The sequence below is a fragment of the Pongo abelii genome, chromosome 23, assembly GCF_028885655.2.
Source record: "Pongo abelii isolate AG06213 chromosome 23, NHGRI_mPonAbe1-v2.0_pri, whole genome shotgun sequence".
Classification (NCBI taxonomy): domain Eukaryota; kingdom Metazoa; phylum Chordata; class Mammalia; order Primates; family Hominidae; genus Pongo; species Pongo abelii.
In genome coordinates this window covers 23,467,114-23,490,177 of record NC_085929.1, presented here as the reverse complement: position 1 = coordinate 23,490,177, position 23,064 = coordinate 23,467,114, and the positions used below count along the sequence as shown (strand labels likewise).

Sequence of the window (23,064 nt, the reverse complement as noted above, 5' to 3'; positions counted from 1 at the left end):
CCTAGGAGGTGTCCCCATGCCCTCCTGCTCTCCTCCAGGCTCACAGATTTCCAGGGACATGCTGAGTCACAGGCGAGTACTGCAGTGGCCTCTCGCACAGTGAATTCCAAGGCTCCTTGCGAGGTGCTGGCACAGTCGTGACTCGGCTGCACACTGGCCTTGTGGGCCCCCATCCAGGTCTGGAGCAGAGTATGGGATGAGGAAAGGGCTCAGGCAGCATGATCAGAACTCACCCTGGGAGTGGCAGCCTCCTCCTCAGCAGGCCCTCCCTCCTCCTCCAAGAAGCCCTCCTGATGTCCACACCCAGAGGCCAAGCAGCACCTGCGCCAGGAGCATTCTGTCTTCCTTACTATGTGCCAGCTCAGCCTCAACATGGGACCCTGAGTCTCTTCAGTCCCCTCACTGCTCCCCTAGCACAGAGCCTGGTGCTCACAGCAGCCTGCACCAGGGTACAAATGGTGACATGTGCTGAGGAAAAAACAAACACCTGGCAGCATGCAGCATGTGTCCCAGGGCCTTTCAGCAGCTACAGAGACTGCGTACCCCCACCCGAACAATTTTCTCTGTCTCTCTCTCTCTCACACACACATAGCACGACGGACAGGTGACACGAAGACTGGTGACTTTCAAGGTGCTTGGGAAAGGCCAGCAGACCTGAATCCTTCTGTGGGGACACAGGAGACCTCTGCTTCCAAAAGGAAGCTCTTCCCTAGGTGGGACCGGAAGTATCCACCCAACATGCCACACACACACCACACCCTCCATCACTGCATCACTGCTCCCTGCCAGACCCTCACCCAAGGCCTAAATAATCCCTGGCAGATGCCCTGGTTCTATAGAGAAGGGCTGGTGCCTGCAAGGGGATGACACAGGCCAGGGTACGATCACAACCTCTGCCCTGCTCAGACTTGTCCTCAGCTGCCCAGGCTCTTGACAGTCACATCTGCCACTGTGAAGAAAGACGGGAACTCTGCCAAGACCCAAGTGCTCAGTTTTAAGCTTTAAATTATATTTTTGAACGACAATCCTAAGAACTGGGCTTCCTGTTAAAAGGGAAAACGATTTTTTCTGCATAATATGCTGGCAATACTGTGTGGAGGGGATGTCTCTGCCGCACAGGGTCCAGGGAAGCCCTGCAGCACCAGGAAAGGAGATCCTGGTGTCACCCTACAAGGAAGAAGCTGAGACAAAGTTAATCTTAGTAGAGAGTTTATTTGAGACAGACTTCAGGATTGCAACTCTGGAGCACAGATTCAAGTTATCCTGAATATACATTCCAATTAGCAGCAGTTATGAGCTGATTTTTAAAGGCAAAACAAGGAGGACAGGGAAGGGGCGGATACAATTCCTCAGGAATTTTAGTTGGTTCATAGCAACAACACTGCTTAGTGATGGGCTGTACACTGTTAAGCTATAGGGTGTGGGGTATGGCGTCTGGTGTGGCATTATGAGGTAAATTCATAGCTACTTCTGGCAACAGCAGTATCAAGAAATGAATACACAGCTCAATGTGAGGGAGTAGGACATGACTGTGGTCTCTCATTTTAATGCCTCTTTCTGGGCCTGATAATTAAAAGCACTTGCATTTCTCAGATAAAAGTTATTTTATTTTCCTGACTGGTAAAGACCCAGGTCAGCTTGGTCCAGACCCCAGGGAGAGGCCCTCATGCCCTGTGTCCTTTGCCCAAAGTGAGAAGCCTGAGGGAGCACAGTGGAGCCCACCCCCTGGAGCTCTCCCTCTGCTCTTCCTCCTACCCACGGGGCATGAACTGCCAGCTCAGCAGGGAGGGGAGGGTCCTATGTGACCCCCAAGTAGTTCGCTGATACATGGGCTGTGGGAGCCAGACAAGGCCCACAGAGGGGGAAATGCAGAGCCCATTCCTGACTCTGGTGCCAATGTGTGACCCCAGGGGAATCGAAGGGGTGGGCAGACCAGGAGCCCAGGGTCAGTGAGGGTCCCAAGGGCAGCACAAGTGCTAGAGACTCTCCCCCACAGCCACCGGACAGACATTCACAGAAGGAGGAGGTGAGACCCATGGTGGGCACAGATAGCTGCAAACCAGAGGAAACAGAGATAAGTTATGAGAAACTTATATATTTTTTCCATCAACCATGGAATGGAAGACACAAGAAAAATAAATCATCAATGGAAAATGAAGTGATTTTTTTTGTCCACTTGAGACACAGAGGATAAATTTAAATTCACTTTATACACACACAAAAAAGGCTCAAAACACTGGTAAGTCCCCTGCGGTGGCCCCCAACCGTCATCAAAGCCAACATCCTGGGCAGGCTAGACCTTGGGGCAACACCTGCCCTCCATGCCCTGTGGCAGTCTCTACACTCTCCTGAAGTTCCCATTGTGCGCACTGTAGGGGGCTGGAAGAATGTTGCTGGAGAGGACATATTCTGGAAGAGGGTTCTTTCCACCCTGAGGCCAGGAGAAGACAGTCAGAGGCCCACGGGGACCCAGGTAGGGGCTCCTGCTGAGGCCCCAGTCGGCATGAGGTCACTGCAGGGGCTGAGCTCCCTTCCAACCAGGAAGAGCTCATCTGCCTCATTCCTGCCACTGCCTCTCTCCCCTCTCACCCCATCCAAACCTACTCTCAGGGCAGGATCCAACTGGGTACCCTGTGGCCTCCTTGGCTAACTGATTTATACTAAGGTATGTGTCCTTTACAGTGTGAGCTGAGATGGTGAGTTTAGAATTGACTCGCCATGACTGCAGCCTGCAGAAGGAGCCAGCACCTCCAGGAACCCCATTCTTGCCATCAGCAGAGGGTCTATGGCTCCCACCTCATCCAGTGTCTCCCTGAGCACCATGTCTGCCTGACCAGGACCCAGTGGTCCTCCCAGGAGGATGTTGCCTAGGGCTCCAACCCAATAGGTCCAAATACACCTCACCAACCTCCCCTCAGGGCTGTCCCCCCATTCCCCACCTCAGGGTCGGGTCACTATGCATATCTCATCCACCCACATGTCTCCTCAGTCTCAAGACTCTGCAATTTCCTCCATGTGGCTCCATCTCCACTTTTCTCACGAGCTCAAGCCAAATCTTATCTCTATGGACATCCCACTGGCCCTCATCAGGTCCCCCATGTCTACTTGTTCCCGCAATCCATTCTCAAAACATAAGCATAACATGTCACAGTTTCACACTCTTCAGCACTTTCCTTTGCTCTAAGGAGAAGCCAGGCACCCACTCACCTGGCCCCACCCAGCACCCCCATCCCCACACACTCTTCCTTGCATCCTCCCTGCTACCTGATGGGGCCCCTGTGCCCGTCTTGTAAGCTCACATGCAGTGCACATTGGGGATGGCTTCCTGAAGAGGCCCCTTGTCTGTCCTGTTCTCTAAGACATCTGCAGGGGCAAGAACAGATCCTGTGCATTTCAGATGCCCCCAACTGTGCTTTCACACAATGTGTGAACAAAGAAGCAAACCAAGCTCCTCGACAGGCAGGAGACAAGGACCTCCGGCTTCTTGGTCCCCGTGACACCGGGTCTGGTTGAGGCCAAGCCGCCCTCATCTTTGACCTCTTCTCTCCTTCCCTTCTCTCCCCCGGCAACATGAGAACCTCCAAATGGCCCAGGGAAGGAACTTTTAAAGCCCACCCCAACCAGGATAAGACAGTGGGGCATAAATGGGAGGAGAGGGGTTGGCTCTCGGTGCCACACTCAACTAACACTCACACATGCACACACTGATGCGTGCACACATGTGACGTAAGTACACACCTGCACACAGAGAAACCCCAATACATTAACACACATACACAACACAAGCAGGCCCAAACCCTCACTCTGAAACCTAATCCCAGCCCCAAACTGCAACCTGGAACTCAAGTCCTAGCCTGAACCTTGACCCCAAACCCCACCTCAAGTCAGAAGGTAAACCATGGGCCGAATCCCGAACTGGAACTCAAACCCCAGCAGGAACCTGAACTCTTCCATTGTTTTTCCTCATCTGGCACATGGGACTCAGCACCTGAGACTCTGCTGTGGCCCTCTGAATGAGCTGCGCCCCTCGTCCTTGTCCTCCCCACCAGCTGCACTCCCTGTCCCCCCTCTCCCAAGGAGCCACCCAGCCCATGTCCCCGGCCCCGGTGGTCCCGATGAGATGCACCCAGGCTGACCCAGGGTGCAAATCCCCAACCCAATCCCCAACGCAAACCCTGAACCAGAGGCCTCGTCTAAACTTTAATCCCAAACTCCACCTCAAATTGGAACCGGAACCACAGGTGGAAGCCTGAACCGGAACTCAAAGCCCAGCTGGAACCTGAACCCCGCCCTCGCCTGTGAGCGCCTGCGCCCGGGTCCCGCCCTCCCCACGAGCTTCACCTCTGACCCCGACCTCCCCTGGAACTGCGCTTTCTACCCCGCAGTCCCAGGGAACCGCAAGCCGTCCCTCTCACCCCATCTCCAGCAACGCCCTCTCCCCCTGTCTCCCCCACCTTCACTGTGGGCTGCGGCCCCCATTTCCCTGCCGTACCCCTCACCCTCCCGGGAGCTGTGCCCACCTGACCCGGCATTTGCGCCTTTGTCTTCGTGGCCCGGAAGTGGCCCCGCCGGCGGAAGCATGAGAAATGGCCACGTGCTGTACAGCGGCTGGCTGAGGAAGTCGCCCCCCGAGGAGAAGCTGAGGCTCTTTGTGAGTGCCGGCAGTGGGGGCGGGACCAGGAGTGCCACGGAGGGTCTGGGGGCTCCGGGACGGGCGTGGGGGAGGCGGCCTGGGTCCACGGGAGGAGCTGCGGGTGGAGGCGACTTCTCCACGTCTGCATGCGAAGGTGACTCCCCGCCAGCGAGAGACAGGGTCCAGGTTTGTGTGGGTTGCGTTCCGAGACCCAGGGAGTTGATTCCGGGGCTGGGGACCCTATTACCCTGAGCGCCGTGGGCCTGCAGGTCGGAGAGTGGGCGGGAAAGGGGACACAGCAGGCTCCGCAGCCTCGCAAAGGGCAGGAACCTCGCACCCGCTCCCCTTCCCTCCCAGGCCCCGAGAATTGCAGGCACCTCGCACCCTCTCTCATTCCCTCCCAGGCCCCAAGGAAGGCAGGCGCCTTAAACCTGCTCACCTTCCCTCCCAAGCCCCAAGAAGGCAGGCACCTCACACCCTCTCCCCTTCCCTCCCGGGCCCCAAGAAAACGCGGGCACCTCGCACCCGCTCCCCTTCCCTCCTCGCCCGCCACTCCTGGGGTCGTTCGCGTCCTTCCATGCCACCACGCCTGCGGAGGGACAGTGTGCACTGCAGTGTAGTTTTCTATATATTAATTCATGTGGCTAAACGATTTAGAAAAAAAGAAGATTGGTTGCCCTTCCTCCTAGTGGCTAATTTGAAGAGTGTTGTTCTAAATTTCAACAATTTTACTGAGGAAACAGTAATTGTTAGGAGTCAGAATGATTATACCAAGGTACATAGAAGAGGCTTTTCTCTCCTGTTCCTTAGCCCCAGGTCCAGCCCTTCAAGAATCTATTCCAGAATAAGCTGATCCTATAGTCATCTTCCCTTTCCTCTGCTTCCCTGAGGTATGCGGTATGATCAATTCTGCGTTCTTGTCTTTCTCCATTTGTTTTTTCAATTTTTTATTATACTTTAAGTTCTGGGATACATGTGCAGAACGTGGAGGTTTGTTACATACATATACACATGTCATGGTGGTTTGCTGCACCCATCAACCCATCATCCACATTAGGTATTTCTCCTAATGCTATCCCTCCCCTTGCCCCCCAACCCCAATAGGCCACATTGTGTGATGTTCGTCTCCCTGTGCCCATATGTTCTCATTGTTCAGCTGCCACTTATGAGTGAGAACATGCGGTGTTTGGTTTTCTGTTCCAGTGTAAGTTTGCTGAGAACGATGATTTCCAGCTTCATCCATGTCCCTGCAAAGGACATGAGCTCATTCTTTTTTATGGCTGCGTAGTATTCCATACTGTATATGTGCCACATTTTCTTTATCCAGTCTATTATTGATGGACATTTGGGTTGGTTCCAAGTCTTTGCTGTTGTGAATAGTGCTGCAATAAACATATGGGTGCACTTGTCTTTATAGTAGAATGATTTATAATCCTTTGGGTATATACCCAGTAATGGGATTGCTGGGTCAAATGGTATTTCTAGTTCTAGATCCTTGAGGAGTTGCCACACTGTCTTTCACAATGGTTGAACTAATTTACACTCCAACCAACAGTGTAAAAGCATTCCTATTTCTCCACATCCTCTCCAGCATCTGTTGTTTCGTGACTTTTTAATGATGGCCATTCTAACTGGCATGAGATGGTATCTCGTTGCATTTCTTTAGTGACCAGTGATGATGAGCATTTTTTCATGTTTTTTGGCCACATATCTTCTTCTGATAAGTGTCTGTTCATATCCTTTGCCCACTTTTTGATAGTGTTGTTGTTTTTTTCTTGTAAATTTGTTTAAATTCCTTATAGATTCTGGATGTTAGCCCTTTGTCAGATGGATAGATTGGAAAAAATTTCTCCCATTCGATAGGTTGCCTGTTCACTCTGATGATAGTTTCTTTTGCTGTGCAGAAGCTCTTTAGTTTAATTAGATCCCATTTGTCAATTTTGGCTTTTGTTACCATTGCTTTTGGTGTTTTAGTTATGAAGTCTTTGCCCATGCCTATGTCCTGAATGATATTGCCTAGGTTTTCTTCTAAGGTTTCTATGGTTTTAGGTCTTATGTTTAAGTCTTTAATCCATTTTGACCCCGACCTCCTTCAGAACTGAGTTAATTTTTGTATAAGATGTAAGGAAAGGGTCTACTTTCAGTTTTCTGCACATGGCTAGCCAGTTTTCCCAACATCATTTATTAAATAGGGAATCCTTTCCCCATTGCTAGTTTTTGTCAGGTTTGTCAAAGATCAGATGGTTGTAGATGTATGGTGTTATTTCTGAGGCCTCTGTTCTGTTCCATTGGTCTATATATCCGTCTTGGTACCAGTACCGTGTTGTTTTGGTTACTGTAACCTTGTTGTACAGTTTGAAGTTGGGTAGCGTGATGCCTCCAGCTTTGTTATTTTTGCTTAGGATTGTCTTGGCAATGCAGGCTCTTTTTTTGGTTCCATATGAAATTTAAAGTGGATTTTTCTAATTCTGTGAAGAAAGTCAATGGTAGCTTGATTGGAATAGCATTGAATCTGTAAATTACTTTGGGCAGTATGGCCGTTTTCACAATATTGATTCTTCCTATCCATGAGCATGGAATGTTTTTCCATTTGTTTGTGTCCTCTCTTATTTCCTTGAGCAGTGGTTTGTAGTTCTCCTTGAAGAAGTCCTTCACATCTCTTGTAGGTTGTATTCCTAGGTATTTTATTCTTTTGGTAGCAATTGTGAATGGGAGTTCACTCATGATTTTGCTCTCTATTTGTCTGTTATTGGTGTATAGGAATGCTTGTGATTTTTGCACATGGATTTTGTATCCTGAGACTTTACTGAAGTTGCTTATCAGCTTAAGGAGTTTTTGGGCTGAGACGATGGGGTTTTCTAAATATAGAATCATGTCATCTGCAAACAGAGACAATTTAACTTCCTCTTTTCCTGTTTGAATACCTTTTATTTCTTTCTCTTGCCTGATTATCCTGGCCAGAACTTCCAATACTATGTTGAATAGGAGTGGTGAGAGAGGGCATCCTTGTCTTGTGCCAGTTTTCAAAGGGAATCCTTCTAGCTTTTGCCCATTCAGTATGATATTAGCTGTGGGTTTGTCATAAATAACTTACTATTTTGAGATATGTTCCATCAATACTTAGTTAATTGAGAGTTTTTAGCACGAAGGGGTGTTGAATTTTATCGAAGGCCTGTTCTGCATCTATTGAGATAATCATGTGGTTTTTGTCATTGGTTCTTTTTATGTGACAGATTGCGTTTATTGATTGTTTGTCATAAATAACTTATTATTTTGAGATACGTTCCATCAATACTTAGTTTATTGAGAGTTTTTAGCATGAACGGGGTGTTGAATTTTATCGAAGGCCTTTTCTGCATCTATTGAGATAATCATGTGGTTTTTGTCATTGGTTCTTTTTGTGTGATGGATTACAGTTATTGATTTGCATATGTTGAACCAGCCTTGCATCCCAGGAATGAAGTTCACTTGATCGTGATCTATAAGCTTTTTGATGTGCCTGGGTTTGGATTGCCAGTGTTTTATTGAGGGTTTTTGCATTGATGTTCATTAGGGATATTGGCCTGAAATTTTCTTTTTTTGTTGTGTCTCTGCTAGGGTTTTGTATCAGGATGATGCTGGCCTCATAAAATGAGTTAGGGAGGAGTCCCTCTTTTTGCATTGTTTGGAATAGTTTCAGAAGGAATGGTACCAGCTCGTTTTTGTACCTCTGGTAGAAATCGGCTGTGAATTGGTCTGGTCCTGGGCTTTTTTTGTTGTTGTTGACAGGCTGTTAATTACTGCCTCAATTTCAGAATTTATTATTGGTCTATTCAGAGATTTGACTTTCTCCTGGTTTAGTCTTGGGAGGGTGTATGTGTCCAGGAATTTATTCATTTCTTATTAATTTCCTAGTTTATTTGCATAGAGGTGTTTACAGTATTCTCTGATGGTAGTTTGTATTTCTGTGGGATCAGTGGTGATACCTCTCTATCATTTTTTGTTGTGTCTATTTGATTCTTTTTTGTTGTGTGCATTTGATTCTTTATTAGTCTGGCTAGTGGTCTATCTAATTTTTTAAAAAACAGCTCTTAAACTTACTGATTTTTTGAAGGGTTTTTTTGTGTCACTATCTCCTTTAGCTCTGCTCTGATCTTAGTTTGTTTTCTGCTAGCTTTTGAATTTGTTTGCTCTTGCTTCTCTAGTTCTTTTAATTTTGATGTTAGGGTGTCGATTTTAGATCTTTCCTGCTTTCTCTTGTGGGCATTTAGTGCTATACATTTCCGTCTAAACACTGCTTTAGCTGTGTCCCAGAGATTGTGGTACATTGTGTCTTTGTTTTCGTTGGTTTTAAAAAAAATCTTTATTTCTGCCTTGACTTTATTATTTACCCAGTAATCATTCAGGAGCAGGTTTTTCAGTATCCATGTAGTTGTGCATTTTTGAGTGAGTTTCTTAATCCTGAGTTCTAATTTGATTGCACTGGGGTCTAAGAGACTGTTACGATTTCCATTCATTTACATTTGCTGAGGAGTGTTTTACTTCCAATTATGTAGTCAATTTTAGAATAAGTGAGTGCTATGTGGTGCTTAGAAGAATGTATATTCTGTTGATTTGGGGTGGGGAACTCTGTAGATGTCTATTAGGTCCACTTGGTCCAGAGCTGAGTTTAAGTTCTGAATATACTTGTTTCATTTCTGTCTTGTTGATTTGCCTAATATTGACAGTGGGGTGTTAAAGTCTCCCACTATTACTGTGTGGGAGTCCAAGTCTCTTTCTAGGTTTCTAAGAACTTGCTTTATGAATCTGGGTGCCCCTGTCTTGGGTGCATATAATGTTAGGGTAGTTAGCTCTTCTTGTTGCATTGATCCCTTTACCATTATTTAATGCCCTTCTTTTCTTTTTTGATGTTTGTTGGTTTAAAGTGTGTTTTATCAGAGACTAGGATTGCAAACCCTGCTTTCTTTGGTTTCCATTTGGTTGGTAAATATTCTTCCATCCCTTTATTTTGAGCCTATGTGTGTCTTTGCACATCAGATGAGTCTCCTGAATACAGCATACTGATGCATCTTGACTCTATCCAATTTGCCAGTCTGTGTCTTTTAATTGGGGCATTTAGCCCATTTACATTTAAGGTTAATTTTTTCTAAATTATACTTTAAGTTTTAGGGTACATGTGCACAACATGCAGGTCTGTTACATATGTATACATGTGCCATGTTTGTGTGCTGCACCCATTAACTTGTCATTTAACATTAGGTATATCTCCTAATGCTATCCCTCCCCTTTCCCCCACCAAAAACAGGCCCTGGTGTGTGATGTTCCCCTTCCTGTGACCATGTGTTCTCATTGTTCAATTCCCACCTATGAGTGAAGACATAAGGTTAATATAGTTATGTGTGAATTTGATTCTGTCATAATGATGCTAGCTGGTTATTTTGCCTGTTGGTGCAGTATCTTCATCATGTCGGTGGTCTTTACATTTTGGTATGTTTTTGCAGTTGCTGGTACCAGTTTTTCCTTTGCATATTTAGTGCTTCTTCAGGAGCTCTTGTAAGGCAGGCCTGGTGGTGACAGAATCCCTTAGCATTTGCTGGCCTGTAAAGGATTTTATTTCTCCTTCGCTTATGAACCTTTGTTTGGCTGGATATGAAATTCTGGGTTGAAAATTCTTTTCTTTAAGAATGTTGAAAACGGAGGTTCCAAGATGGCCAAATAGGAACAGCTCCAGTCTGCAGCTCCCAGCATGAGCGATGCAGAAGATGGGTGATTTCTGCATTTCCAACTGAGGCACCGGGTTCATCTCACAGGGGCTTGTCAGATAGTGGGTGCAGCCCATGGAGCAGGGTAGGGCATTGCCTCACCCGGGAAGCACAAGGAATCAGGAATTCCCTTTTCTGGCAAAGGGAAGCCGTGACAGATGGTACCTGGAAAATCGGGACACTCCCACCCTAATACTGCACTTTTCCAATGGCCTTAGCAAACGACACACCAGGAGATTATATCCCGCGCCTGGCTTGGAGGGTCCCATGCCTACAGAGCCTCGCTCACTGCTAGCACAGCAGTCTGAGATCAAACTGCGAGGCAGCAGCCAGGCTGGGGGAGGGGCGCCCGCCATTGCTGAGGCTTGAATAGGTAAACAAAGAGGCCTGGAAGCTCGAACTGGGTGGAACCCACCTCAATTCAAGGAGGCCTGCCTGCCTCTGTAGACTCCACCTCTAGGGGCAGGGAAAAGCTGAAAATTCTGAAAATCAGAGCGTCTCTTCTCCTCCAAAGGAAAGCAGCTCCTCTACAGCAATGGAGCAAAGCTGGATGCAGAATGACTTTGACGAGTTGACAGAAGAAGGCTTCAGACAATCGGTAATAACGAACTTCTCCGAGCTAAAGGAGGATATTTGAACCCATCGCAAAAAAGCTGAAAACCTTGAAAAAAGATTAGGCAAATGGCTAACTAGAATAAACAGTATAGAGAAGTCCTTAAATGACCTGATGGAGCTGAAAATCATGGCACGAGAACTACATGACACATGCACAAGCTTCAGTAGCCTATTTGATGAAGTGGAAGAAAGGGTATCAGTGATTGAAGATCAAATGAATGAAATGAAGCGAGAAGAGAAGTTTAGAGAAAAGAGTAAAAAGAAACGAACAAAACATCCAAGAAATATGGAACTATGTGAAAAGACCAAATCTATGTCTGATTGGTGTACCTGAAAGTGATGGGGAGAATGGAACCAAGTTGGAAAACACTCTGCAGGATATTATCCAGGAGAACTTCCCCAACCTAGCAAGGCAGGCCAAAATTCAAATTCAGGAAATATAGAGAATGCCGCAAAGATAATCTTCGAGAAGAGCAACTCCAAGACACATAATTGTCAGATTCACCAAAGTTGAAATGAAGGAAAAAATGTTGAGGTCAGCCAGAGAGAAAGGTTGGGTTACCCACAAAGGGAAGCCCATCAGACTAACAGCTGATCTCTTGGCAGAAACTCTACAAGCCAGAAGAGAGTGGGGGCCAATGTTCAACATTCTTAAAGAAAAGAATTTTCAACCCAGAGTTTCATATGCAGCCAAACTAAGCTTCATAAGTGAAGGAGAAGTAAAATCTTTTACAGACAAACAGATGCTGAGCGATTTTGTCACCACCAGGCCTGCCTTACAAGAGCTCCTGAAGGAAGCACTAGACATGGAAAGGACAGCTGCAGGGCCACTGCAAAAACATCCCCAATTGTAAAGACCATTGATGCTAGGAAGATGCTGCATCAACTACCGAGCAAAATAACCAGCTAACATCATAATGACAGGATCAAATTCACACATAACAATATTAACCTGAAATGTAAATGGACTAAATGCTCCAATTAAAAGACACAGACTGGCAAATTGGATAAAGAGTCAAGACCCATCAGTGTGCTGTTTTCAGGAGACACATCTCACGTGCAGAGACACACATAGGCTCAAAATAAAGGGATGGAGGAAGATCTATGAAACAAATAGAAAACAAAAAAAAGCAGAGGCTGCGTTCCTAGTCTCTGATAAGACAGACTTTAAACCAACAAAGATCAAAAGAGACAAGGCCATTACATAATGGTAAAGGGATCAATTCAACAAGAAGAGCTAACTATCCTAAATATATGTGCACCCAATACAGGAGCACCCAGATTCATAAAGCCAATACTTAGAGACCTAGAAAGAGACTTAGACTCCCACATAATAATAATGGGAAACTTTAACACCCCACTGTCAACACAGATCAACGAGACAGAAAGTTAACAAAGATATCCAGGAATTGAACTCAGCTCTACACCAAGCGGACCTAATAGACATCTACACAACTCTCTACCCCAAATCAACAGAATATACATTGTTCTCAGCACCACATCACACTTATTCCAAAATTGACCACACAGTTAGAAGTAAAGCACTCCTCAGCAAATGTAGAAGAACAGAAATGATAACAAACCATGTCTCAGACCACAGTGCAATCAAACTAGAACTCAGGGTTAAGAAACTCACTCAGACTTGCTCAACTACATGGAAACTGAACAACCTGCTCCTGAATGACTACTGGGTACATAACGAAAAGAAGGCAGAAATAAAGATGTTCTTTGAAACCAATGAGAACAAAGACACAACATACCAGAATCTCTGGAACACATTTAAAGCAGTGTGTAGAGGGAAATTTATAGCCCTAAATGTCTACAAGAGAAAGCTCTAAAAGAGAAAGATCTAAAATTGACACCCTAACATCACAACTAAAGGAACTAGAGAAGCAAGAGCAAACACATTCAAAAGCTAGCAGAAGGCAAGAAATAACTAAGATCAGAGCAGAACTGAAGGAGATAGAGACACAAAAAATGCTTCAAAAAATCAATGAATCCAGGAGCTGGTTTTTTGAAAGATCAACAGAATTGATAGACCTCTAGCAAGACTAATGAAGAAGAAAAGAGAGAAGAATCAAATAGATGCAATAAAAAATGATAAAGGGGATATCACCACCGATCCCACAGAAATACAGACTAACTCCAGAGAATACTATAAACACCTTTATGCAAATAAACTAGAAAATCTAGAAGAAATGGATAAATTCCTGGACACATACACCCTCCCAAGACTAAACCAGGAAGAGGTTGAATCTCTGAATAGACCAATAACAGGTTCTGAAATTGAGGCAATAGTTAATAGCCTACCAACCAAAGAAAGTCCAGGACCAGATGGATTCACAGCCGAATTCTACCAGAGGTACAAAGAGGAGCTGGTACCATTCCTTCTGAAACTATTCCAATCAATAGAAAAAGAGGGAATCCTTCCTAATTCGTTTTATGAAGCCAACATCATCATGTTACCAAAGCCTGACAGAGACACAACAAAAAAAGAGAATTTTAGACCAATATCCCTGATGAACATCGATGCAAAAATCCTCAATAAAATACTGGCAAACCGAACCCAGCAGCACATCAAAATGCTTATCCACCAAGATCAAGTTGGCTTCATCCCTGGGATGCAAGGCTGATTCAACATATGCAAATCAATAAACGTAATCCATCATGTAAACAGAACCAAAGACAAAAACCACGTGATTATCTCAATAGATGCAGAAAAGGCCTTCGACAAAATTCAACAGCCCTTCTTGCTAAAAACTCTCAATGAACTAGGTATTGATGGGACGTATCTCAAATTAATAAGAGCTATTTATGACAAACCGACAGCCAATATCATACTGAATGAGCAAAAACTGGAAGCATTCCCTTTGAAAACTGGCACAAGACAGGGATGCCCTCTTTCACCACTCCTATTCAGCATAGGTTGAATAGTGTTGGAAGTTCTGGCCAGCACAATCAGGCAAGAGAAAGAAATAAATGGTATTCAGTTAGGAAAAGAGGAAGTCAAATTTTCCCTGTTTGCAGATGACATGACTGTATATTTAGAAAACCCCATCGTCTCAGCCCCAAATCTCCTTAAGCTGATAAGCAACTTCAGCCAAGTCTCAGGATACAAAATCAATGTGCAAAAATCACAAACATTCCTATCCACCAATAACAGACAAACAGAGAGCCAAATCAAGAGTGAACTCCCATTCACAATTGCTTCAAAGGGAATAAAATACCTAGGAATCCAACTTACAAGGGATGGGAAGGACCTCTTCCAGGAGAACTACAAACCACTACTCAATGAAATAAAAGAGGACACAAACAAATGGAAGAACGTTCCATGCTCATGGGTAGGAAGAATCAATATCGTGAAAATGGCCACACTGCCCAAGGTAATTTATAGATTCAATGCCATCCCCATCAAGCTACCGATGACTTTCTTCACAGAAGTGGAAAAAACTACTTTAAAGTTCATATGGAACCAGAAAAGAGCCCACATTGCCAAGACAGTCCTAAGCCAAAAGAACAAAGCTGGAGGCATCACGCTACCTGACTTCAAACTATACTACAAGGCTACAATAACCAAAACAGCATGGTACGGGTACCAAAACAGAGATATAGACCAATGGAACAGAACAGAGCCCTCAGAAATAATACCACACATCTACAACCATCTGATCTTTGACAAACCTGACAAAAACAAGAAATGGGGAAAGGATTCCGTATTTAATAAATGGTGCTGGGAAAACTGGCTAGCCGTATGTAGAAAGCTGAAACTAGATCCCTTCCTTATATCTTATACAAAAAGTTAATTCAAGATGGATTAAAAACTTAAATGTTAGACCTAAAACCATAAAAACCCTAGAAGAAAACCTAGGTAATACCATTCAGGACATAGGCATGGGCAAGGGCAAGGACTTCATGACTAAAACACCAAAAGTAATGACAACAAAAGCCAAAATTGACAAATTGGATCTAATTGAACTAAAGAGCTTCTGCACAGCAAAAGAAACTACCATCAGAGTGAACAGGCAACCTACAGAATGGGAGAAAATTTTTACAATCTACCCATCTGACAAAGGGCTAATATCCAGAATCTACAAAGAACTTAAACAAATTTACAAGAAAAAATCAACCCCGTCAAAAAGTGGGCAAAGGATATGAACAGACACTTATCAGAAGAAGACATTTATGCAGCCAACAGACACATGAAAAAATGCTCATCATCACTGGCCATCAGAGAAATGCAAATCAAAACCACAAGGAGATACCATCTCATACCCGTTAGAATGGCAATCTAATGGGTTAAAAAGTCAGGAAACAACAGATGCTGGAGAGGATGTGGAGAAATAGGAACACTTTTACACTGTTGGTGGGACTGTAAACTAGTTCAACCATTGTGGAAGACAGTGTGGCAATTCCTCAAGGATCTAGAACTAGAAATACCATTTGACCCAGCCATCCCATTACTTGGCATGTACCCAAAGGATTGTAAATCATGCTGCTATAAAGACACATGCACACGTATGTTTATTGCGGCACTATTCACAATAGCAAAGACTTAGAACCAACCCAAATGTCCATCAATGATAGACTGGATTAAGAAAATGTGGCACATATACACCATGGAATACTATGCAGCCATAAAAATGATGAGTTCATGTCCTTTGTAGGGCCACGGATGAAGCTGGAATCCATCATTCTCAGCAAACTATTGCAAGGAGAGAAAACCAAACACCGCATGTTCTCACTCATAGGTGGGAATTGAACAATGAGAACACTTGGACACAGGGTGGGGAACATCACACACCGGGGCCTGTTGTGGGGTGGGTGGAGGGGGGAGGGATAGCGTTAGGAGATACACATAATGTAAATGGTGAGTTAACAGATGCAGCGCACAACATGGCACATGTTTACGTATGTAACAAACCTGCACGTTTTGCGCATGTACCATAGAACTTAAAGTATAATAATAATAAAAAAAAGAATGTTGAATATTGGCCCTCGCTCTCTTCTGGCTTGTAGGGTTTCTGCAGAGAGATCTGCTCTTAGTCTGATGGGCTTCTCTTTGTGGGCAGCCCAACCTTTCTCTCTGGCGTCCCTTACCATTTTTTTCCTTCATTTCAACCTTTGTGAATCTGACAATTATGTGTCTTGGGGTTGCTCTTCTTGAGGAGTATCATGGTGGTGGTCTTTGTATTTCTTGAATTTGAATGTTGGCTTGTCTTGCTAGGTTGGGGAAGTTCTCCTGGATAATATCCTTAAGAATGTTTTTCCAATTTGGTTCCATTCTCCCTGTCATTTTCACATATACCAATCAAACATAGATTTGACCTTTCACATAGTCCTATATTTCTTTGAGGCTTTGTTCATTCCTTAAGTTTTTTTTCTCTAATCTTGTCTTCATGTTTTATTTCATTAAGTTAATCTTCAATCTCTGATCCGCTTGATCAATTCGGCTATTGATACCTGTTTATTTTTCACGAAGTTCTCATACTGTCTCTTTCAGCTTCATGAAGTTATTTATGTTCTTCTCTAAACTGGTTATCCTAGTTAGCAGTTCCTGTAACCATTTATCAAGGTTCTTAGCTTCCTTGCATTGGGTTAGAACATGCTCCTTTAGCTCGGAGGAGTTTGTTTTTACCCACCTTCTGAAGCCTACTTCTGTCAGTTCGTCAAACTCATTCTCCATCCAATTTTGTTCCCTTGCTGGCAAGGAGTTGTGATCTTTTGGAGGAGAAGAGGCATTCTGGATTTTGGAATTTTCAGCCTTTTTGCCGCGGTTTTTCCTCATTTTCGTGAATTTGTCTATTTTTGGTCTTTGATGTGGGTGATCTTTGGTTGGGGTTTTTGCGTGGGTGTCCTTTTTGTTGATGTTGGTGCTATTGCTTTCTGTTTGTTAGTTTTCCTTCTGACAGTCAGGCTCCTCTTCTGCAGGTCTGCTGGAGTTTGCTGGAAGTCCACTCCAGACGCTGTTTGCCTGGGTATCACCAGTGGAGGCTGCAGAACAGCAAAGATTGCTGCCTGCTCCTTCCTCTGGAAGCTTCGTCCCAGAGGGGCACCCTCCAGATGCCAGCTGGAGCTCTCCTGTATGAGTTGTCTGTCAACCCCTGCTGGGAGATAGCTCCTAGTCAGGAGGGACAGGGGTCAGGGACCCACTTGAGGAGGCAGTCTGTCCCTTAGCAGAGCTCAGGTGCTGTGCTGGGAGATACACTGTGCTCTTCAAAGCCACAGGCAGAACGTTTAAGTCTGCTGAAGCTGCGCCCACAGCTACCCCTTCCTCCAGGTGCTCTGTGCTGCCTTTCTTTCAGAGATACCCTGCCCAGAGAGGCAGAATCTAGAGAGGCAGTCTGGCTATAGCAGCTTTGCTGTGCTATGGTGGGTTCTGCACCATGTTCAAACTTCCCAGTGACCTCTTTCTCTGTTTTTACCTTCGGCTGGCCATTGTCCCTTTTTATGAGGATCCTTAGCCATTAGACTGCATTCTGCTGGCCTGATGTAGAGACAAACACCACAGGTCAACACAGGGTACCAGGGCTCAACTGAGGCCCTGAAAGGAGGCAACTCCAGCAGCAGTAAATATTAAATATATTTATATAGATATAAATATAAATAAAAATAAATATTTATATATTATGTATTTATATAAATATATTAAATATAAATATATAAAAATATATAAATATATATAAAATATATAAATATTAAATATTTATATATTTATAAATATAAATATCTTATTTATATATAATTATATAAATAATAAATATAAATAAATAAATATTAAATATATTAAATATTGACATAAATCTGAAATACAGATGCAGTTTTAGAACCAAGAGCTACTAGACAAAGGAAGAAATTAACAAGAAACTCTGGCTTTCTGGGACAAAGCTGAGTTCAGAATAAAGGTAACCCTGATCTGAAGTCCCATAGCACAAAGCATTTCCCTTACAGTCACCTTATTCAGAAGAGTCTCTTAGAAGTCTGGGTGCATCTTCTGTTCATAGCCAGGTGCTTCTCTAGGGAGGTGGAGATGATTCTTGGTCAAATGATTGTATTTAGCTTGACCTGATGTCATGTGTGGTTGTGGCCTGAATTTTGCAGGCAGTCCCACCTGGTTTGAGCTGTGGCTCTACCTAATAGCTGTGTATCATAGGCAGATTTACTTAGTGAATGAAGCTTCACTTTGTACAAAATGTGGGGGGCAAATAATACGTATCACAGGTGACTGTTGTATTAAGAAATTGTATAATGTAAGGTTGATGCAAGGCATTGAGCTCAGTCCCTGAGGTAGAGTTAGCCATCAAATAAACTGCTTGGTGTGGCATGTGCTACCTTCCAAATTTCCCATGCCACACTGTCCCATCTCTCACTGGAAAGAGCCAAGTTCTTCCCCGCTTAGGGCCTTTGCACTTGCAGTTCCCTCTTGCTGGGACACAGCAGCTTCCTCCACCACTTTCACATGCCTGGCTCCTTCTCATTCTTCTAGTATCGGCTGGTATTTTCAAGCAGTGTTGTAAGGTGATTGAGAGCATGTGCTCTGGCTTCAAATTTTGGCTCTACCACTCACTGGCTCTGTGACTTTGAGCAAGTTACTTCTCTGCATCCCAATTCTTAAACTGTTCATTGGAGTTGTAATATCTATTTGACTAGGTTGTTGTGAGGATTAAATAAATGCGTATATATGTGTACATACACACACATATTTAGCATTTAGAATGGTGCTCAGTGTGTAGTAAGGCTCTGTAGAAGTGATTGCTATTATAAAATGTCACTACCTCAGAGAGACCTTCCTTGCCTGGGTCATCTAGCAGTCTCCCCCAAACTGCTGTGATTACTGTCATATTTGGATATGTAATTACTGACATTCTTGGGTATATTTCTGTTGTCTTATTTCATGCTATTTATTCTACTTGAAAAAAACCGAATTGAAAGATGAATAGGCACTTTGTGAGGTGGTATCATGAAATTGAACATATGTATAACTGAAGTTCCAGAAGGAGGAGGGAGAGGAGAGAAAAAATACTTGAAGAAATTTTAGCTGAAGTTTTGCCAAATTTGGTCATAAACAGTAGTCCACAGCTCCTAGAAGTTCAGCTAATTCCAAGCAGGATAAACACAAAGGAGAATGTACTTAAGTTCATCATGATCAAATCACTAAAGACAAAGATAAGGAAAACAAGGCAGGAGAATCGCTTGAGCCTGGGAGGTGGAGGTTGCAGTGAGCCAAGATTGCACCACTGCACTCCAGCATGGGCAACAGAGCAAGACTCTGTCTAAAAATAAAAAAAGCAGCCAAGGGGGTAATACGCACTGTACCAGAATGACAGCCAGCTTTTATCAGAAACAGCGGAGGCCAGAAGACAGTGCACTGATGTGTCAACACCCTGGAGGAAGAAAACCATCATCTGAGGTTCTACACTCAGTGCAATTTTCTTTTTAAGTGAAGACACTATAAAAACATTGTCACATTTTTTAAAAAGCTAAGAAGGGTGTTATCAGAAAGCATGCAATATAAGAAATGCTGAAAGAAATATTTCAGGCTCCTGGAAACCATGAGCTGTGGCTTTTATCTTATATATAGTCTGCCTAACAGAATCTGATCACTGTAGGCATGCATTTGTTTTTCTTTAAGTGTTCATTGAATACTTGCTAGGTGTAAGGCACAGTACCAAGGCTTTTATCTGAGTCACTTCATATCCGTAGAACAGCCTGATAGCATAGGCACAGTATTGTCCTCATTTCTCAGGTGAGGAAATGAAGACATGGAGAACACAGGCCATGACACAGTCTGTGGTGCCATCATCCTAGATTCTCTGTCCAGTGGAAAACTCTGTTTTAAAATATGAAGGCCAAAGAAACACACTGTCACAGCATCAGATAGAAAACAACACAGTAAACTAAGACAATATGTTACCAGACAACCCACACTATGAGAAATGCTAAAAGAAATACTTCAGCAGTATGCTTCTAGGGAGTGTAATGATATTGATACACAACATGGATGCAGAAGGATTTCCAGTAAATTACAGGCACTGGAAGAAAGTGTTGGGAGGATGAAGACTGGAGCTGAGCAATCCACAGCTTTCAAGGATCTGCTTACAGATTTGGGAAACTGTATTCCATTATCTGCCCAACTATCTTTGCAGAGTCATCCTGATCACTGTTCCCTCTCCTCTACCCTCAGCCCAAATTCTACACGTAAAGCAATATTGGTGAGAGAACAAGCAGAGCCCGTGAAACCAGGCTGCTGGGCTTGAAGTCTTGCTCTGCCACTTTATGACCAAGGCGTTTATAGGATGAATGCAAAGTTGGCTTAACGTTTAAAAACAGGCCAGTGCAATTCATCACATTAAGAGAATAAAGAAGAAAAATCACCTGATCATCTGAGTAGATGCAAAAAAGTATTTACCAAATTTCAACAAACCATAGAAAATTAGTTCTATCTATGAAAAACCTACAGCTAACAACATTCTTAATCATAAAATACTGAACGTTTTACCCTAAGATCATGAACAAAGCAAGGATGTCTGTGCGTATGACTTTTATGCAGTGTTGTACCAAAGGGTCTAGTCAGTGTAACAAGCATTAAAAAGAAATGAAAGTCATACAGATTGTAAAAGATGAAGTAAATTTGTCTTTATTCTCAAAAGACATGATTAGATATACAGGAACTTCTAAGAAATCTGCTTCAAAAAACCCTCCCAGAGCTAGGTGAATATAGCAAGATCACAGAATTTAAGGTGAACATATAAACTTAATATATGGAAATACAGCTGCATAATTTACACAAAATTGGAATAATGCAGTAGCATAAAAACCCTTACAATATATGAGAGTAAACACCAGCTAGAGTAGTAACAGTACACCTGCTATGCTCACACTACATGTATATACATAACACCTGCACCACGCACACAGAATCGTGAAGGCAGCAGCCTCAGCAAGACTTCAGGTGACTGTAAATAAGTAGCACTTATTCTTATGTCCCTCAGCTCTATCCTGTCTGGCTATGCCTCAATCTTCAATCTTTTTCAATCCAAGGCTTATTGGGTATGGGTTATGCTGGGAGATTAAGTGAGGCCCAGGAGTTGATATAGCAGCAATGAAGTCTTTGGGACCTTCCATGAGTCATTTTAGTGGTGCAGAAGGGGAACAGCCTGATTAGAGTGATTTCACAAAACAGGAGAAGAGGAAATGAAGATTAGCAGTGAGGAAACTCTTCAGAGTTTTTTTTTTTTAATTTATTATTATTATACTTTAGGTTTTAGGGTACATGTGCGCAATGTGCAGGTTAGTTACATATGTATACATGTGCCATGCTGGTGCACTGCACCCACTAACTCAGAGTTTTAAGGTAAAGAGGGTAGAAAAACTGGGCCATAGTTGGAAGAGAATGCGGGCTGAAACCAAGTTTTTAATTTTTTTTTCTAAGATGGGAGAAATTTGTGTCTTGATGGGAATGATCCTAGTAGAGGTGGAGAACTGTTGAAGTGATGTCCGTTTGTGAGCGAGAGGGTGTTCACAAATGCAAGAAAGTTGGCCTTAGAATGGACGAAGTCTCTTTGCTCCCCAGTGACAAGATCCAGGGCTATAGGCACAGGCAGGCTGGTGGATGTGGAGGCGGATCAGGTGCAGATTCTCTTTGCATTGCTTATATTTTCTCATGGAATAAGAAACAAAGAAATAGGCGCGTTGGAAGTTTAAAGGGAGAGAAGTTGAGAAATTGTTGCAAAACGCTAGGAGAAAACCATGAACTAGGTAAATATGGTAGGACATTGGGCCACATGAGGGCCCCTTGAAGTTAAAGTGAGACCAGGCAGCATGGTTGTGTATTTCTTTCCAGCTGTTCATAGCTGAATGGGAACAGGTGGAATAGACAAAGCATTAGGCTTAGCCAGGGGCTGTGGTTTTGCCAGATAAATAAGAGGAATGGAGAAAGATGCAAGGGTATGATTATAATAGAGCTATGGAAAGGAAGTTTGATAAGGGGGAAAATAACAGGGATAAAAGGTGAGTGGGAAAAGGTGGTAGGAGTCCTAGAGTGTAGGACTCTCCTGGGTTCTAAAGAGTTGTGATAATAACCCAGTGCTTGGCATCTGTAGTCCTTCAGGGTTGTATACCAAGTGGTTTGAGTTTGTTTGCATAATAAAACTATGAGGTACTTAGTGCAGATGGTGGTGGTGGTGATTCCAGTAGCCGAGACAAGCTCCAAAGAGGTAAATGGCTTACTGGAAAGTCACACCTGGAGCCAGTGGAGAAGCATAGACTCATCCACAGTTCTCTACCATGGGTAGTCTCTTATCCCTGTGTGTGGTGTCTGCTCATGGATCATTCAGTCTTGTTGAAGAGATGGAAGGTAGAAGACAGCCTAAGAGAAAATGTAATAATGCATTCAATTCTATGGGATGGAGTAGTATAAGGAGTTTATCTGATCAGTAATACTATTACAAGTACTAGGGATATAGCGGTGAACAAGATAGAAAAAAGGTCTCTCAGTGCTTTGGGAGGCGGAAGCAGGAGGATCACACGAGGCCAGGAGTTGAAGATGAGCCTAGGCAACATAGTGAGACCCCATCTCTGCAAAAAAATATATTAAAGAATTAGCTAGGTATGGTGGTGTATGCTCTAGTCCTAGCTACTTAGGAGGCTGAAGTGGGATGATTACCTAAGCTCAGGAATTAGAGGCTGCAGTGAACTGTGACTGTGCCACCATTGCACTCCAGCCTGAGTGACAGAGTAAGATTGTGTCCCTTAAAAAGGAAGCATCCTGAAGTCCTGTGCTTCAGAGAAGTTTTAGAAGGGTTTCTCTGTGACTCTTCTAAAGCATCATGATATGGTAAAAAGCACATTTTACTAAAAGTTGGGAAACATGTTTTTCTGCTACTTGTTTACTGCTACTACTTCTGCTTCTGACATTGTTGCTTCAACTCACCATGCTTAGTGGAGGTCCCCATCTATAAACTAAGGTGTTGTGGCTTTGAGAGTTCTACTCTGTCTAAAAGTGCTATGCATTGAGGTCAGTGTTCTAGCCTAATGAAATTGTTGCTATAAAGTGTCCTCACCCAACCTCCTGCTCTA

General features: G+C 43.7%; 1 protein-coding gene across 1 annotated transcript in view; it reads left to right on the top strand.

The window, feature by feature from the left end:
• The first annotated feature begins 2,718 nt into the window (after nucleotides 1–2,718).
• GAB4 (GRB2 associated binding protein family member 4) overlaps nucleotides 2,719–23,064 on the top strand; it is a 55,854-nt gene continuing 35,508 nt past the window's right edge. Inside the window, exons 1-3 of the mRNA XM_063723198.1 lie at nucleotides 2,719–2,823; nucleotides 3,370–3,508; nucleotides 4,242–4,651. Of these exons, the coding sequence (XP_063579268.1) occupies nucleotides 2,719–2,823; nucleotides 3,370–3,508; nucleotides 4,242–4,651 (654 nt within the window). The remainder of the gene's footprint in view (nucleotides 2,824–3,369; nucleotides 3,509–4,241; nucleotides 4,652–23,064) is intronic.